Source organism: Nicotiana sylvestris, chromosome 6, assembly GCF_000393655.2.
Source record: "Nicotiana sylvestris chromosome 6, ASM39365v2, whole genome shotgun sequence".
NCBI classification, from domain to species: Eukaryota; Viridiplantae; Streptophyta; class Magnoliopsida; order Solanales; family Solanaceae; genus Nicotiana; species Nicotiana sylvestris.
Genome location: NC_091062.1, coordinates 139,166,020 through 139,184,754, shown reverse-complemented (window position 1 = coordinate 139,184,754; position 18,735 = coordinate 139,166,020). Strand labels below are relative to the sequence as shown.

At 36.6% G+C, this 18,735-nt stretch overlaps 2 protein-coding genes across 5 annotated transcripts; one reads left to right on the top strand and one right to left on the bottom strand.

The window, feature by feature from the left end:
• Positions 1-3,797: 3,797 nt before the first annotated feature.
• On the top strand, positions 3,798-14,228 carry LOC104229823 (uncharacterized). Of its 3 annotated transcripts, none has more exons than XM_009782542.2 (10): positions 3,798-3,973; positions 4,660-4,704; positions 4,994-5,099; positions 8,121-8,259; positions 9,597-9,705; positions 9,809-9,945; positions 10,670-10,806; positions 11,859-11,965; positions 12,216-12,343; positions 13,673-14,228. In XM_009782542.2, exons 2-10 carry the CDS (start codon positions 4,660-4,662, stop codon positions 13,731-13,733), a joined length of 969 nt encoding a protein of 322 aa, XP_009780844.1. In that variant the 5' UTR covers positions 3,798-3,973; the 3' UTR covers positions 13,734-14,228. The 3 variants fall into 3 exon arrangements, with proteins under 3 accessions (XP_009780844.1, XP_009780845.1, XP_009780843.1); XM_009782543.2 differs by having other exon boundaries at positions 4,655-4,704; XM_009782541.2 differs by having other exon boundaries at positions 4,626-4,704.
• A 673-nt stretch (positions 14,229-14,901) lies between these two features.
• On the bottom strand, positions 14,902-18,001 carry LOC104229824 (probable carbohydrate esterase At4g34215). Of its 2 annotated transcripts, none has more exons than XM_009782545.2 (3): positions 17,782-18,001; positions 15,839-16,423; positions 14,902-15,224 (listed from the first exon to the last, which is right to left on the bottom strand). In XM_009782545.2, exons 2-3 carry the CDS (start codon positions 16,376-16,378, stop codon positions 15,006-15,008), a joined length of 759 nt encoding a protein of 252 aa, XP_009780847.1. In that variant the 5' UTR covers positions 16,379-16,423; positions 17,782-18,001; the 3' UTR covers positions 14,902-15,005. The 2 variants fall into 2 exon arrangements, with proteins under 2 accessions (XP_009780847.1, XP_009780846.1); XM_009782544.2 differs by lacking the exon at positions 17,782-18,001 and adding an exon at positions 16,811-17,240.
• Between the last annotated feature and the right edge of the window lie 734 nt (positions 18,002-18,735).

Below are 18,735 nucleotides of genomic sequence, written 5' to 3'. Positions count from 1 at the left end.
AGGCAATGCAAAACCTTTGAATTTACTCTTTTTGGTTAATTTACTTGTTGTTAAATGTAAACCTTTCAATTTTTAAGTTTGAATTTTGAAATAAATGTAGCACTTGCAATTTATAAGTGCAATTTTTTTCCATCTTCCTTGTATTCTTTATATTAATACTTACAACTTACAATAGTTATACAAAATACAAAAAAAAAATTAAAAAATACACTACACCCGGCCCGGCCACCTCAACCCCTAACCCTTAGGGTTCAATTTTTACCGGGATGAACCCGAACCCGTTAAACCCGGTAAGCCCCAACCCGTAACCGGCCCGGACCATAACCCGTACGGGTCCAAAAAATCCCAACCCAGCTCGGCCCGGCCCACCCGTTAAACACCCTTAATTGAGACACATCTTTCACGCATATAAAGTTGCAACCCCAAATTCATGTGAAACAACAATCCATACAACAATTCAACTTTAATCTTACCATAATTACGCAAACACCGACGGAGCTCGATTTCTAAAAGACGGGGTTTTAGCCATACATACCTCAACTGAGCTTTCCTTAATCCTATAACATTCCGGAGTGTTCGCACTTCAATCTATTTAAGCAATATAGCACAATTGAACCTATAATCAGGAAAAGATCATAATCTGAGCTCACTTGAGCATTTTATCAAGCATTGAGTGTTCATTAAGGCCTTATGGTCCTTTTATGCAAGATTACACTTAGCCCATTCCCCATGCCTCTCTATTTATAATTTTCCCATATCTTCTAAGAACACATGCATGCAATGCAATCACCCTTATCCCATGAATTTCCTCACTAATGACCCCTTATAGCTATGTATAAAATTAAGAGCTGAGGTGATGAAGTCTTACCTCCTAGGATGAAGGTTTTGGTGCTCCACTTAATTATCTTCAATGTTTTTAACAAGGATTTGTGGAGCAATTTTGATGAAAGGCACTTGCCCTCTCTTAGACCCTCCCTCTCACTCTAAAAGCACCAGGAAAATAGGCTCAAAATGAGCTATTGCACAGAATATAACGACAGGGGGTTGAGTTTAAAATTTAGAAATTTGGAGCCCCAACTCAGATCTGTGATCGCAAAATTGACATGCGGCCCGCAGAATGGACCGCAAAAATGCTCCCAAAAACCTGAACAATCTGCCTGGGTATGCAACCAGAATGCGGTCAGTATACCCGTTCTGCGGTCGCAAAATGCACCGCAGAACCACTCCTCGCAAAAGTTCCAAGGGGATTATGCGACGACTATGCGACCCGCATATCGACTATGCGATCGCATATTTGGCCGCATAGTTGACCTCAAAATTAACCTTCACACTGCCTGACTCTGCGGTAACTATGCGGTCCGCATAGCTATTATGCGACCGCAGAGTTGATCGCAGAATTGCACTTTTCTGGAAAACACTATTCTTTAACTTTTTAATGCACAGATCAATCCAAATAGTCCGAACCTATGAATTTCTAACACATGATCCTAACTTGGCACCACAAGACTCGAGTTTTTGAGTAGAAATTTTATGGGGTCTTACATCAAATTAATTCACTTGTCTAGAAATCACGTATAAATTTAACTGTACCATTTTACTGGTAAACAAGTATGATATACTTTTATTCATAGATTGATATTACTACCTAAGGTTTAACTGCTTTATTGGCGTCGGTCATATTTTTATCTTGGTGTTATTCCTGCTTGTTGTCATTACTTTTTTCATCCGTTCTCCGGCCGAGGGTCTATCAGAAATAACCTCTCTGCCCTTCCAGGGTAGGGGTAAAGTTGCGTATATCTTGTCCTCCCCAAATACTACTTGTGAAAAATTATTGGATTTATTGTTATTGTTGTATGTTGTGGGTGAAACATAAGTATAGACATAATTATATACATAGTACATATTTTGAGAATCCACAATTACAATTCGGAACCAGTAACTTTTAAATCATGGAGTCGTGACTGCAAATCCAAATTTATAAGTTTAGTGATCGCTTGGCAGGGTGTATTAGGGAAAAAATAATACATGTTAGCTTTGGTATTATTAATCTCTTGTTTTTTACTAGTATTTTTCAACATATGTATAACTAATACTGTATTAGTTATACACCTTATTTAATACTATTCTTATAATAGCACAACATAACATTAGTAATACCATAATTTCTAATTGAATACACATATATAAAGACAGAATTGCCCTTTTAAAATTCAATTATTATTCTCTACTAAATAAAGGTTTAAGGCTGGAAATGCCAAAAAGGGATATGCAATAGAGTATTCAATCCTCGCCTCCACTTTGCTCTCTACCCGGGAAACCATTCTAATCCAATGGTATGAATTGAAAACACTATTATTATTGTCTAAAAATTGTAATATATTGATCGATAAGAATAACTATTTCTTGATACAATGGCAAAAAACATAGATGCCCCCCCTAAACTTGGTAATATTTTTCACTTAGACAGCTAAACCAAGGATAGTTCCTACTGAACACTTGAAGTGAAACAAATTGTATCAAATAAACACACACTGTTGATATGGCACAATACATATAACACATCACTATTGAGGCGCGTGAGAGATTTCGTTTAAAAAAAATCTCCAATCTCTTTCTTCCTCTTTTCTATTGCCCCCACTTCTGCCACCATAGCCGCTACTCCGCCACAGTCCAACCAGCTCTATCTTTCAAATTCAATTCCAATGACAAAATTTACGGCCAACACCAAAAATCTTTTTTAGATAGAAAAATGGCACCACCGAATTACTTCTATCTTCCTCTATTCATCTCTACCCAGCTCCTCCCCTACTCGACCATCGCCACCACGGCACCACCGCGACCCCCGAGCCCAAACTGAAGTCCACTCCTTCACCATCTAAGTTCACTTCAATCACTTTGCAGTCTCTACTATTATTACACTGCTATGAATTTCACTTATGAAAACCTTCAGTCTCAACTCTCAAATAACCCACCCATCACCTTCACCGCCAAAAAAAGATCAGTTCAACGCAAAACATCACTATTATTAGATCTAATAGAAGATGGGTTCTCTCTGAAAATTTGAGCGTTGTATTTTTGTTCCTATAAGCTCTTGATGATGAACAGTTTCCTTTACAAAACGTTGTTGATTTCAAATATCTCTCTTTTATGCTTGAATTTGTATCGTTGGTATACTTAGATTTCTAATCAAGGTTATCAATGAGAAAAAAAGTTTACTGAAAATGGGGAAGAATGGGTTTATAAGAGAAGAAGCAGAGGTATCGATTTTTGATCACCGTTTTCTTTTCTTTTTTTCTTTTTTTCAATTTTAGCTTTTTGAGTGTTCTCTTCTTATTGGTCTTACATGTCACGTCAGAAAGCGAGTGATACACACGCATTTTTGTTTGTTTGAAGCTGCAAAATTTGTGTCCAATTAACATATTTTGTCTTCACTTTAAGTGTTCAATAGGCACTATGTATTTAAGTGCCAAGTGAAAAATATTGCCAAGTTTAAGGGGCTTCCTATGTATTTCGCCTTATGCCTATATGTTTTGACTAATTATTTCATTATATGTGTGCAACTTCGTTTCTACACATCGAATAAAGTATATAAAGCAAAAAAATAGTTGCTATTTGTGTAAATAGATAATTTTAAAAAAAAAATACTGATGTATATTATTTTTAATATACTAAACCAAACAATCAATAAGAAATATATCAATAAAACTAATTCCAGCATTAATGATACCCCATATTCCGTAGTATTGTTATACATACTACTGAACGACTCCTAAGTTTTGATTCATCTTTCTTTTTAGGCACCAAATTCTGCAAAATGACATTTTAATCCTCGAGTGTTAGCAGGAAAGGCGCAAAGCTAGCATTAGTCATTCCGACACTTCCGCCGCCGCTCGGCAATTGCAACCACACCAATATACCGCCGTGGTTGGTTTATCGCCGGCTTGTCAAATTCTTCCTCTCTTTTCAAGTCAAGGTCAGCAATCAGTATAAACTGTTGACCAGCTCTTTAATCTCATCCCTTTCTAGTCAATTTGTTTAGAGATAAAGATTCAGCTGTATTATTTTTATTTTCCCGTATTTTCCTTTCTTTATTACTGGCCATACAGTGTAGGATCCGAGGCTATCTATTACAGTGTATTTGTTGAAGGGTATATATTTGCAATTGATGAAAGACGGATTGAGGTTGACTGAGTTATTTCATGTATATATTTCGAATAATTAGAAAGCATCCGGGTTTTATTGACAGCTAATAATTTTGCAAATTGAATTAAATTTCTGTTCCTTACAGTCCATATACTGTAAGATCCAAAACTGTATATACATTGTGTCTGTTGAAGCCTAGCTGTCTATGAATTTACATTTGCTGAAGCATAGTTTGGGAATACTTTATTGCTCATATTTTATTTTGAATAATTAGAGCATCCAGGTTTAGTTTGATCGTCTTTATGATTTAGCCACCTTTCATTTTACCTGGCACTCTGCATGTGAGCTGTCGCGGGCTGCCCAGTAGATCAGTGTACGACGTTAGGGGAATTGTGTACAATTAGAAGCATAACGGCTATATCCTAAACTGCAACTCTTTTGGTCAAGATACTCAATTTGGTCAGCATTTGTTATTATCTCAGGGATTGTACTAATTTATTCGCCTTATCAGAAAAGATGGAGTACAGAAACAAGCTTGTCTTGGCTCCAATGGTCCGAGTGGTAAGTATCTTCTACTGAAATTGGTGAATTAGAGCATCTTTTGCTTCTTTCTTTCTCTTTTTTCTTTTCATTTTTTGGTACCTGTTACTTGTTTATTCTGTGGTTGCTTTCTTATTCATTTTCCCATCCCTAGATCGGTATTTCTCTTTCTGAAACTCAGTTCTGGCTTTCCAGGAGCTATTAATTTCACTAGGAAGCATAGTTAAGACTGCTTTTAGTATGTCTGTTCTTTATCATATGTTGTTTGTAGATGCCTATGGATCTTATGCTTTCATTTACTTTTGGTCAGGGTACATTGCCATTTAGGCTGCTTGCTGCCCAATATGGTGCGGACATAACCTATGGAGAGGAGATTATTGATCATAAAATCATCAAATGTGAGCGGAGAGTTAATGGTAATTTCTTATTCATCCTTTTTACGGCATTCTATCCGTATTGTCCTTTAACCTTAAGTTTGTTATATATCTTAAGTATCATGTAGTATGTAGAGATATTACTTATGTGAAAGGATGAAATCAACAACTTCAAAAAATACCAATGAAGCAAGGACATTGCCGGTCTTGATTTTATGCAAGATCCTTTATTTGATGAGTATAACCTTGCTCTGAATGGTGTTGTATATGTCAATCGGAATACTTCTATATTTAGTGGATTATCAAGTTGTTACTCCCTTCGTTTCAATTTAAATGACACGCTTTCCTTATTAGTCCGTTCCAAAAAGAATGACATATGTCTATATTTGGAAACAATTTAATTTTGAACTTTTTATTTTACCTGGTTGACCCTTAATGAGAAGCTTTTATAGCCACACAAATGGCGTGACCCCACAAAGCTTTTACCCTTAAACTTTTGGGACCACATATTTCAAAAGACTTCTTTTTTTCCTCAACTTTGTGCCAACTGCCAAGTCAACTACATCATCTAAATTGAAACGGAGGGAGTATATGTTAGTGAATGAAGGATGAGGACTCTGAACTTCATTATGTTATGGCTCTCTCTATCAAGAAATTGAGCGTTTTAATTGAAGATATTTGATGATGAGAAGTTGTACCTGGATACGTAGCTTAAGTGGAATATTTGAGAGATGATTGAACCTTTACTGATGATAGTTATATCAGAACTTTAAAACAAAAAATGGATGTTTTTAGTCTGAGTGCTCATCGCCCAAATTGAGCCTTTTAATTGAAGATATTTGATGATGAGAAGTTGTATCTGGATACGTAGCTTAAGTGGAATATTTGAGAGATGATTGAACCTTTACTGATGATATATCAGAACCTTAAAACAAAAAAAACTGGATGTTTTTAGTGTGAGTGCTCATTGCCCCTCGAATACCAAACACAGATTTGTAGCTATTATCTAGGCCCTGTACATTGACATAGTATAGATGTCATCTGATAACTGATTCAGTAGCTTTCCAAGTGGAGAAGATTGATTCAAAGACATTTTTCTGCGAAGGGTGAGGCTGGATTCACAAGTTATCCCTGAGAAAGAGAGTTTCAAGTACCTCGGATTTGTAATCCAAGGTAATGGAGAGATTGACGAGGATGTCACACATCGAATTGGAGCGGGATGGATGAAATGGAGGCTCGCTTCCGGGGTTTTGTGCGATAAGAAGCTGCCACTAAGACTTAAAGGTAAGTTCTACAGAGTGTCGGTTAGACCAACTATGTTATATGGGGAGGAGTGTTGGTCTGTTAAGAACACCCATGTCCTGAAGTTGAAAGTAGCAGAAATGAGGATGCTGAGATGGATGTGTGAGTATACTAGGATAGATAAGATTAGGAATGATGATATTCGGGACGAGGTTGGAGTGGCCCCCGTGGAAGACAAGATGCGGGAAGCTAGGTTGAGAGGTACGAGCATGTGAAAAGGAGGTGCATAGATGTCCCGGTGAGGAGGTGAGAGAGGCCGGCCATGGTGGGGCCGAGGAGAAATAGAGGTAGGCCTAAGAAGTATCGGGGAGAGGTGATTAGACATAACATGACGCAACTTCAACTTACTGAGGATATGACCATTGATAGGGGGTATGGAGATTGAGAATTAGGATAGAAGGTTAGTGGTTAGGCGCAATGTTATTAAGGGCGCTCGCTTTAAGCGATGAAGCGAGGCGAGGCGCACGGTTAGCGCTTTTCTGCTAAAAAGGTGACTCACATTCAAAAAACGTGCACTTTTCTCGCTTAAGCGAGAAGCGAGCCGATAGAAAAAGCGAGAAAAAGCGTGCTTAAGCGAGCATAAGGCATCACCTAGGGTTTTTTTTTAAAATTTTTGGCAAATAAACCATGTGAACAAACAAACATACGCGACTTCTTCTCCAGCGAACTCCAGTCTTCTCCAGATCTCGGTAAGTTTCTTCAACTTCTTCTTCTTCTTCTTCTGCTGGTCTTCTTCTTCTGATGGAATTCTTTCAATTTTTTTCACTTTTTAAGCGCTCATTTTGTGCCCTAAATGACTTCTTCTTCTTCTGTTATTAAAAGTGCTTTGTTTTATGCTGCTATATGCTCTGTTTTCTGCAATTTATGCTCTGTTTTCTGTTTTCTGCAATTTATCAGTGAATTAATTGTTATTTTTTTTTGGTTGTTGATTGTAGTAAATTTAATTTGATTATTCAATGGCATCAAGCCATTTGCTTAATATGTTATTTTTAATGAGTTCTTAGCCATTTATCTATGCCTATTTAATTTTTTTTAGTTATGTGTTAAATTGCGCTTCACGTGAAAAAAGCGCGCGCTTCGCTTCTCGCTTCTCGCTTATGTGAAGCGAGGCCTCGTCGCTTTTTTGCGCTTAACGCTTTCCAAAACACTGGTTAGGCGGACATGTCTCATTTTCATGCTGGTAGCATTAGTATTAGTCTCGTATTTTCGTTTCTCTTTATTCGCAGATTTCTTTTATTATATGTTGTTTCCTTCGCTTCGATTAATCTATTACCTTATCACATTTGCTTGCTGTTATTATTACTTGTTGTTTCTGCTTCTTTTTTTCTTTTTTATTGAGCTTGGGGTCTATCAGAAATATTCTCTCTACCTTCATAAGGTAGGGGTAAGGTCTGCATACACTCCAGCCTTCCCAGACCCCGCTTTGTGATATTACACTGGGTTTGTTGTTGTTGTTATTACATTTATCTGTGAAGGCTTTATGAATTGCTGTTTTCGAGATCACTATAATTAACTTAGCACTATGCTTTATGCCTTGCTACTTTACTTCATATTTTTGGGTATTATGAGCATGGATGAATAGGATTCATGGACACTTATTTTTCAAGGGAAAAAAGAAACAAAAAGATAAAATTTCACAGATGAAGCCTCGCATTTAGTGCAGGTTACCTTGTATAATTTGAGAAGGCAAAAAGAAAAAAAAAGTTGCTAAGCTCGGTGCATCTAAAATGTTTCTCATGAGTTTTACCCCTTATTCCTTAGATGTCTTAGGGACAACTGACATAGTGGAGAAGGGAACTGATAATGTTGTTTTCAGAACGTGCCCTGTGGAAAGAAATCGAGTTGTATTTCAGATGGGCACTTCTGATGCCATGAGAGCTCTCAAAGCTGCTGAAATAGTGTATGTTTCATTCAGTTCTTTCTTCTTTTTTCCCCTATCATAATCTTTGTACTTTAATTCCTTCTGCTCCACACTCCCCCCCCCCCCCCCTCCACGCACACACAATCTAATGTTCACATGGTCATACACACATCCACAGTCCTATAGGCAGATGTCAATTTAGTGATATTTCCTTAAAGTAATTTGATGCATTATGTAGAATATCCATTGGTTAAGCAACATTGCATAGAATTGCGATTATGAACCAGCCAAGCAGTTTCTGTTGTGAAATCACCCCCCACCCCCCAAAAAAAATAAAAAATAAAAAATAAAAAATAAAATGAATTGCATTCATCAGGAGCAAATACAGATGCCATTAGTTAATAACTGCTTTCCACCGGCATGCGGGTCCTAATAAATTTGTACCATTCTCTCTCTGACTATAAATGGTACCTGCAGAAGTCTTCTTGTGCCATGAAACATTTTCTTGATAACAATAGATCCTATTGGCGGTAAAGTAAATATCCCCTGCCTCAGGTAGGGAGAGATGAGAGGTGAGGTAAAATTTGAATGTTCCTGATTTCTGTACTATACATCAAGGTTAAAAATGATCTTGTTGGATTTTGTTTACTTATAGGTAGATTTCATATTCTTGGTCTCTATATTGTACATCAATGTTATAAATGATCTTGTTGGATTTCTTTTACTAATTTGCTTGAGGAACTGTCCTTGAAGCGGACTCAGTGCTTTTGCTTTTCATTTTCTCAATGATATCATATCCTTTTTCTGCATTGGATGTCTAGTTTTTGAGTTTAACATGTTGTTAGCAGTATTTACAATCGAAGTTTCTGACATATATTGATGATGGGTGTAACTGATGTTTGTTTAAAGCAACAAGTTTGTCTGAGCTAAACTTATTAATGTTGAACTGCAACAAGCCACATTGTTAAGAATTTTATTCTTTAGGAATTCTTTTTTATACTGAATAGCTATCGTAAAATTCCACGAATTGCATTCTTGTAAGGTTCAGGATCTACATCTTAAGATAATGAAGAAACTTCAAAGCACTTGATTTTTTTTTTCTAGAGGTCTTCAATCCTGACCTAGGCATGAAAATTTAAATCAGCAATTATGCTCAATTTCAACAGGAAGTTACTGCATCTGATCAAAATATTGGGCAAAATACAAAATTGGCGGCTCAGCTGAAACTAATTGCATTCGCTAGCCAAAAAGTGTAAAATATGTATATTTTATGTATATAATACACATATATACAAAAAAAATATACATGTTGGCTATTAGTTTTGGGAGCGGCTAAAAATTTAGATTTCTCTAAAATATTGTCTGTCCCTTCTCAGGTGTAAAGATGTAGCAGCAGTGGACATAAACATGGGATGCCCCAAGTCATTCTCTATTAGTGGAGGCATGGGTGCTGCACTGTTGAGCAAACCAGAGCTCATTCATGATGTATGCATTCGTTCTTGCTCCTTCACCCTAGTAGTAAAATTTCCTTCTAATTCAGCATGGAAGTGCATGTCCTGTTCATGATGTTCCTTTCTTCTGAACTCAGATTTTGACAACATTGAGGAGGAACTTGGATGTACCAGTAACATGCAAGATTAGATTATTAAAATCTCCGCAGGATACAGTGGAATTGGCACGACGAATTGAGAGGACTGGTGTCTCTGCCCTTGCTGTCCATGGAAGGTAGGTGATTTCTCTGCATTTGCTTCTCATTGTTCTTTTTAAACCTAATCTTGTGCTGTGTCATCAACCAACCCTTTGAATATTCAGATTGCCTTCTTTAGGGGGTCAAGTTATTTCATATGGTTATTGGAGTCTTTTTGCCAATATGAGGTGGGGATTGCTGTAGATTCAAACAGTCCACCTTATAAGTGGGGTGGGGACCAATTAGTCTACTTCTTGATTATATTGGAAAGTATTGTCTGTTCATGTTTTTGGTTTCCACACTTCTCTGTCCTTTCATTTTTTCATTTTTTTGTGTTTTTAACTGATGTTTAAATTTGATTCTGGACATGCCAATTCATGAATTACTGATCTTCCTTTCATTTGTGGGGGTGGGTTGTTGCGGGTGAGTGGGTAGGTTGATGCACACAATTGCCTTTTCTGTGAATTATGTCTGTGCTGTCATTTTGTGTAGTCAGTGCTAGATTATTATAATACAGAAATTGAACATGCTATACTTGGAAATGATGTCAGAATTGATTTATGAGGGTGCAATTTGACAGTTCTCTAAGCGGCTACTCTGAATATGTCTCTGTTTCCATGGAATATGGCCATCAGTCATTTTTGGTTTTGTTTCGGATAGATAGTCATCACTGATTGCTTGTTTGTGCTTTCTTCTATTTGGGGCTTTTAATTGAGGTCAAGTGATATAGATATTTCCTCATGCTTATCGATTGAACTATAGGAAAGTTCAAGACAGGCCAAGAGATCCTGCAAAGTGGAGTGAGATTGCTGATGTTGCTGCCGCTCTCTCTATTCCAGTTATAGCAAATGGTGATGTTTTTGAATATGAGGATTTTCAACGTATTAGAGATGCAACAGGTGTGCTTATACTTCTCATAAATGTTCTTGTTCTCACATTGTTCTCTGATGAATCCATTTGCACTTTCTGGGTGAAGTTTTCTTTAGATGTCAATAGATCTGAATGTTTTGTCACAACTATTTTGTCACAATATGACAAGAAATTATATGTTTATTAAGATACATATCCGTATATGGGTATATATCTTTGGTTTTCATCAGATGTCCTTAGATTTAAGGAAACAGGATCAAATAGCTTATATATTTTTTAATATGCTTAGACACTTGATGGTTCTTGTGAAAGATGTATACAGACATTTTGTATGCAGGAATTTTCCCGTCAATCAATAAGTTAATTACTTCTACAAAAAATGTAGAAAAAGCTTGAATTCTTGCTTCTGGATACTTCTCTTTCGCTCTAAAGAATTGTGGATGCATTTGACAGTTTTAGGTGTTCAAGATGACAAGATGAAGGATAGATACTATATAAGTATATATGGGTTTTATATGGTCCAACATCAACTGATCGTCACATGGAAGCTTTGGTTCTTCCTTGTCTTCCTTTAGGGACAAACATGTTAATGCACTAAAAATGGAGTTTTAGCACAGCTCTGCAACAGCAATAGCTTCATGCGAAGTTGTTGATGGTTGATTTGCTTGAACTAAGTCTTATAGGTCCTCTAACTGCTTAGCAAATTCATCGTGGATGCTTGCAGCTCAAGCCCATTAACTCTTTTAAGCTATGTTGTTCGGATCCTCCAAAAAAGCAGCTGCACCTGTGTCAGACCCTCCTAAAAATGCATTTCCGGAGGATCCTACACGGGTGTGATGATATTTTTGGAGGTTCCGAGCAATGTAGCTTCTAATTCAAAAAGCTATAATCAGAGATTTTATGCCCCAGAAATACAAAATTAATCTTTGTAAGCATGCTTCCTATTAACACAGCAAATAATGAACAATCTGTGTGTGAAAAGCATTGTTCACATTAACTTGATGATTGTCTTTCTATCTGTTTTTATGAATATTTACATGGTTGTTTACAGTTTGCAACATTTAACAACTTTATTTTATAGGTGCTTCATCTGTGATGGTTGCAAGAGGAGCCATTTGGAATGCTTCTATATTCTCTTCCGAGGGGAAAATACCACGGGAAGATGTCAAAAGAGAGTATGTGAGAAAGGTATTAGGACTGTGAAATCAGATGTGAATCAATCTTTATTACATGTTAAAATTAGAGTCCGAATTAAGTAGCCACTTTGTCCATCCGGCTTATTAGTGAAATAGACTAAAATATATTCAACATTTGTTTGAAATTGAAGATGATGAAGTCATTGGCTTCCTATATGTTTGGTGAAAAGGATTAACTCATTGGCTTCCTATATGTTTTTCACTGCAAATATAAGTAACAGGTCTGGGTGCTTTGGTTGCAGAGTATATTGTGGGATAATGATATCAAAAGCACAAAGCACACCCTGAAGGAAATGATAATGCAGTACTCTTCCCTTGGGCTCCCAGAGGGACAGGCGGTAATTAAATCGGATACCTTGGCTGATCTAGCGTAAGTTTTGCTGTCTGCTGCTCTTACATCCACCCGTAGTTCCATGTGTCTGGAGCAAAATTTAGTTTCTGTTCAGTTAGTTTCCAAATTATGTTCGTGTTCTGATTCCTACTATGGGTAGTTTGGATGTTGTGGTCTGGTATATACATAATATATATAGACATCTTCACCCTCTCTCCTTTCCTTTATTTTCTACGTATTCACATTATTTGATCATTTGAACAGTTGCTCAAAATTTCTGACTCAATAGAAACAAGGATTTAACTTTTGAGAAGGTGACATGGTGACTTTTACAGTTCGTGAGGTTCTTAATCATTCTTTCATCCTTGTACCATTATTCACTTTGAGATTTGTCCAACATTGGGCATGGACGCATGGTTCATAAGTCCACAACATTTACTACTATTTCCCATTGTTACTACTCTTCGCATTTAAGCTGTATATTGATAGAACTAGTCAAGTGACAATGATTGGACTAGTTAGTTCTGAAATATGTTATTCTGGGGCCCTTGTTAGTTGTTATTGTGGTTAGTGCTACTTCGGGCAGGAGGCAAGGAGAACAGAGAGAGTATTGATACCTTTTTCAACCCTTCTGTAAGTGGTCAAAAATGAGTTTGAGAGGGCGTTTGGAAGATATCATCCCTAGAGGTTTCTTCTGCATGTGAAGCAGTACTTATCCAAGACAATCTTCCCAAAGTAAAAAGAGGAAGATTGTGGTTTAATAGATAGTTCATTTGTGAACGGTATGACTAAATATGCTAATCGTGTCTTTCTTTGCAAAATGGGGGGGTGAACATCAGTCGAGCATGTTCTTTTTTGTTTGGATAGAATGAGTATCGCTGAGGTCAGTGATGGAATGTTTATTTAGTTGGATGGGTTGTACTGTATGTATGACTGTTTCAGAATTTTGGAAACTTATATGCATCATGTGGCTACTTTGAAAGAAACGGAAAATGTTTCGAGCCAATGTCTATGTACAGTTTGATATTTAAAAATTGCTTAGTCATAGAATGGAGTAATAAGGAGTTGGTTGTACATGCTCATTTAACCTTCACAAAGGTAGGTGTAAGATCTGCGTACACCCCCCCCCCCCCAAAGACCCCACTCGGTGGGATTACAATTACACTGGATATTATTGTCGTTGTTGTTGTGCATGCTCATTTGCTTCCGAGGCACTGGCGCCGACATAAAGCCATGTCAACTATACCTAGATTGAATTACTTTGATATATGATTTCATATATGGAGTCTTCCTCAACCATTTTTTCCGTTCCTCTGGGTGGTCTGGGGCACCCTACATTTTACTAACTGCATATTTATTGTCTTCCAGGCAACTTTATGGTGAAGAAAAATACTATGAATATGTCACAGAAAGCCGGAGGAGTAGATGACATATATAAATGGTTTCTCCCTCTCTGATCGTAGAATTCAATACACAAAGATATTGCTTGGTGAGAAGACGGCCAACTATAATTTATGAAGCTAGTGGAGTGTCTGAAGCAAGTGATAGAGGTGGACCTTGCACATGAGGTTGTTAATGAGTTGAAGAGCAACGTAGTTGTGGCTTCTTTCCGAGCTCTGTGACTCTATACCCGAATGATATCTCTTGTTTGAGTTCAACGAAACATACAAAAAAAAACCCTGAAGAAATCCTCCGACTGCAAAAATCCAAGCAATATCATTGCAGGCCTTACACTAAATTGAACAAGTGGGTTACCTCCATAAAACAACGTGATAGCTTTGGTTGTATAAGGGGTACCGTTGAAGTCTTTGCTTTTTCCCTTGGTTCATTTTGCAGACATCCTTTGCAAATATTTATGGGAAGTGAGATTCTGAAATCATGTACCCTAAACAATTTCTCCTAGTATATTTCTTCAAGTTTGTGATTTTGTTTTTGATAAGACTATTTGCATTTGAATAATCATGATTTATCCCAATTAATCGTGATTCACCTGGGGTAAGCCTACTAAGGAGGTAAAACACACTACCAAGAAATTTTCAATTTCTGGTGCTCGAATTCGAGACCTTTGGTGAAGGGTGTGGTTGGATGCAAACCATCCCACCACACCTGTTGCTGGTGTATTATTTTTGTTCATTTCTTTTGGATTGATATGACTACCCAAGATAGAAAGCGATCCATGCATATGCACCCAACTCCGAAAAATGTTGCTGCATAAGGTGCTAACTGGTACGCTCATTTGGACTTCTTTGTATATACGTGACGTTATTAAGAAAAAGACGAAAAGAGGTTTTCAGACGATTTACTGCATTAATATAATAGTATTTGTTATGTGACTGAACCAAAGCAAGGAGTCTTTAGTAAAGTAAAGACTCACATTGGGCTTAGGGATAATCAGGTCTTATATAAACAGAAAATGAGTAAACTTACTTCAAAGTAAAAATACTCATTTAGTCAAATGAGCGCTCTCGTTATGTTCATGAATCAGGGTTAGAATCAGCTTTCAAATGATTTCAAATACTAATCCAACTGATGGGATCAAATTGCATAAAATATTAAAGCCCAAACTATTGAACCTGAGAAAATTTTAGAAGAAGAGATTGGTCTGCAAGAAGCTTCTTGGGAGAGGTTAGTTTTATTATCCTTATTAGTGTTCATGAGTCAGGATTAAATGTCTTTTAGCTTAAATAGTACATCAAATTTCTCAAGATGAAGCCACAGAAGGTTGTGCTGCAAAATGAGTAAAGTATGCATCGGCCAACATTTGGCCTAATTTAACTTGGGCCTCGGTGGTTAAATGAAGGTTATCTTCCTTAAGCTGCACTCCCATGGCATCAACACATACAACATTTGGGAGGTCAATCCCCTTTTGCGCTTCTCTTATCTTTTCGATATACTTCTCATCTCCTGATGCAATTGCAACCTGTAAGACAATGCAAAAGTTAAAGACTACATGCGAAAATGTTCAACTACTTTGGTCCATGAATGTTCCTATCAATATTCCATAAAAGAAAACAAGCAAAATTATCTCCGAATTTCTAACTACAATTGCCACAGTCCTTTGGAAGTCATCAGTTCGAGCCTGATTATCCCTAAGCCCAATGTGAGTTTTTCTAGTTGAATTTGCTCCCCGCTGTTGTTCAATGAGAGAATGGATAAGAGGCTCGTGGGTTTGACGTGAGGGGGCAGGAATTGCTATATTTCTGGAGCAAACTCCGGGTGAATATGAAGCGCATGGATACAAGTTATGCCTTGGAATGGAAGACAATTCCGAATCCGCGGAAAAGTTACATATATCAGGCTGATTTGAATTGGCCTAGCGATTTCAGATGACACTTTATATTCTTTTCTAAACTGGTCAATTCTGAACAAATGCATAAAAGAACATCTTTTCAAGTACCAATGCATAGAGAACACTTAAAACTTTATTTTCTAGTATTCGACGTTCAGTGTCGAGAACTACACAGCTACACAGTAATAATGTTACTTATTTCAAACAGGCAATATTTATGTTTGAAGCAAACTATATTAACTAACCTGAATAATTGGTAGAGATGGAAGATGCAAATCAGCACGAACATTATGTATTAACTTCTCCATACTAGCCTTATAGGTCTCAGCGCAATGCTGAGATAATGTATCACTCTCTCCTTGATACCACAGCAATGCCTTCATTTCTCCTCCATGATGCATGGAAACTCTAGCTCTCTTGACCATATTTTCATACAAATGTTCCCCCTGCGCCCACTCCTTTATCGCAGTTCCACCTACAGCACATGGCACTAACCCAATAGCTTCTACTCGGTCCTTGATCGCGTTTGCAAATGACATTCCAGGTCCAACACCACATGTCTTCTTGGCGTCAATATCATGGTGGAGCGGCTCACGTGCAACCTCCCAGTGGAGATCTGCGCTAAGACGGAAGATTGTAGAAGCATCGGGAGAGCACTCGTTTGGTACGACGCCATCCCAATGCTTATGCTTGTCTACTCCACCACGACCAGCCATGTTACTTTGGCCAGATAGAATGAAAATATTTTTGGGGGAATGAGCTTCATTTTCCAGGGTTGAGGCCATAGCTCAAAGTGCAAGATGCTGTGATTCAAAGCGGTTGTTGCTCACCTAAGACAAAGATGGTGAAACAGCTCAAAATCCCTCAAATTTGGACTATCTGTCAGTAATTCTTCTCAATTCAACACATATGCTGTTGTTATACAGATTAAAAATCATTTTATCAAAGGCCTAAAACCGATAGGAACCGCGTTGAAGATCCCTCTTACTTATCAGGAGACTGATGAAATAAAGTTGATATTTACATAAAGTTGAAAAGGATACAATCAATCAAAAGAGATAAACAACCATATTTCTGAGCTAATGTAAGGGTTTATTTAAAATATGAATGAAAAGTTCAGACTGAGGATGCAATTAGTGGAATGCTCGAATTAAAAAAAAAAAGAAAAAAAAAGGAACAAATAGGTAACGAACTCGGCAATGGAAATGGGAGATTACCAGAGAAAAGTGTCCAAGTAAATTCCCACAAAGAAAACTGACACCCCGATCAAAGATTATGTGTAATTGTGAAACAGATTCCAATGCGTAGAAAATGGATTGTAACGAATAAAGGTTCACCTACTAGATAAGGGGGTTCTTTGCATTTTGCACCCATCATGTATGCCTCATTATTCACTTTGCACCCTATCCTCTTATGTTTTATGATTTACCCCCTAACCTATTCACTGTTTTGCAAAATCATACAAGAGTTCATCCTGTTAGGGGCAAAATAGGTATCGTATAACTAAAAACCAGATGGCTAGAAGAAAGGTGGATGAGGAAGTTCATTCGGTTGACAGTTGACGAGACCATATACTAAAATATTTGATATATCTGATATTGGTATTGATATTGATGAGAATGTGACATCAGAAAACAATTTCAAATCTCATTGAATGACATTTGACTCACTAATAGTGGTGTTTCGTCTAATGTCTTGTTTAGTCGATCTCTTGTTGCATATGTCTCCATTACTGGAAGCTTCAATTTATTGGTAATAATAAGCTATTTGACTGATACAAAAGTGTAAATGTTCATCCATAGAAACTAACATGCACTGTATTCTGGTCTGATATTGGGAAAATCACTTAAGTATTTACTTTTTAGTTAGTGCTGAGCTGCTGATTTTCGATCATCGTCCTATAATATAAGCTTTAGCCTTCTCGTCACAGTTATAATAGTGATAGAATTTATCCTCCTAAAGACTAAAACTGAATTATTTTCATGGTTTTTTGCACGAAATAATGAGGGAAAATGACACTGCTCTCAAAATAATAGCCAAAAAATATATATATTTTGTATATATATATATATATATATATATATATATAAATATTCTGTATGTTATATAGAAAAATTATATAAATTTTATACATTTTTTCAACTACCGAATATAAATAGTTTCTGACGCGGGGTAAAAGTGGTAATACCCCAAATAATAATGCCCAAGAAAGCCTCCTTTAATGGTGCATCTAAGCCCAAGATGTGAATAGCTCGAATGGGAGTAAAATGGCATCAAAAATTGATTCAATCGGTATCCAAATAGATAATGACCATTAGAACTCGATAACTGCAAGTTTTAAGCATATCGCCTAGCAACAGTGGAAAAGAAGAAAAAAGGAAGTTCCTCGTTTGCCCTTCTTTTGCAAAACAGTGAATATATTGGGGGTAAAATCATAAAAAATTAAGAGGATAGGGTACAAAGCAAAAATTGACACATATATAAGGCTGCAAAATGCAAAGAACCCGATATGTGGGGATACAATGCAAAGATTATGTGTGGGGTGATTAATAAAGAAATATTTAGTATACACGCATTACTTATTTTAAAAGGATACTTTTGTTTTTAAATAGCTTAATCCACGTGTTTCTAATACTCATACTCTACTATATACTATCCAAATAAAATAAAAAATTCTCACTCACATACATAATGTGGATATTATTTTATACTGCAAACCAAATATTGCATTAGTTATTTGACGATCATTTTGTTTAAGCAGCCAACCACAAATTGGGATATCTAATGCGAAAATTTATGCTGAAATTAATTACTCTAATACGACAACCAAACGTCCCTTAGGGGTTTTCCTATTGCCTAAGTTCTGACATGTGTTTGTGGAAAGTACACTTATAATATGAGTAGTAACACATAATTCACTATCGTGTTTTCTATAATTACAGAAACAACATTTTTTTTGTTTAAAAAAAAAAAAAAAAAAACAACTAAAAAGGGACTATAGTTGTTAGAAATTTTGTTTAAAAACTAGCTTATTTTATGTGAGAACCATTCCCTCAACAGACTCTGAGCAATATGTACTCTCTCTTCTTTCAAATTTATTTTCGATAATTAATCAGACAACTTAATTCATTATTAACCGTTC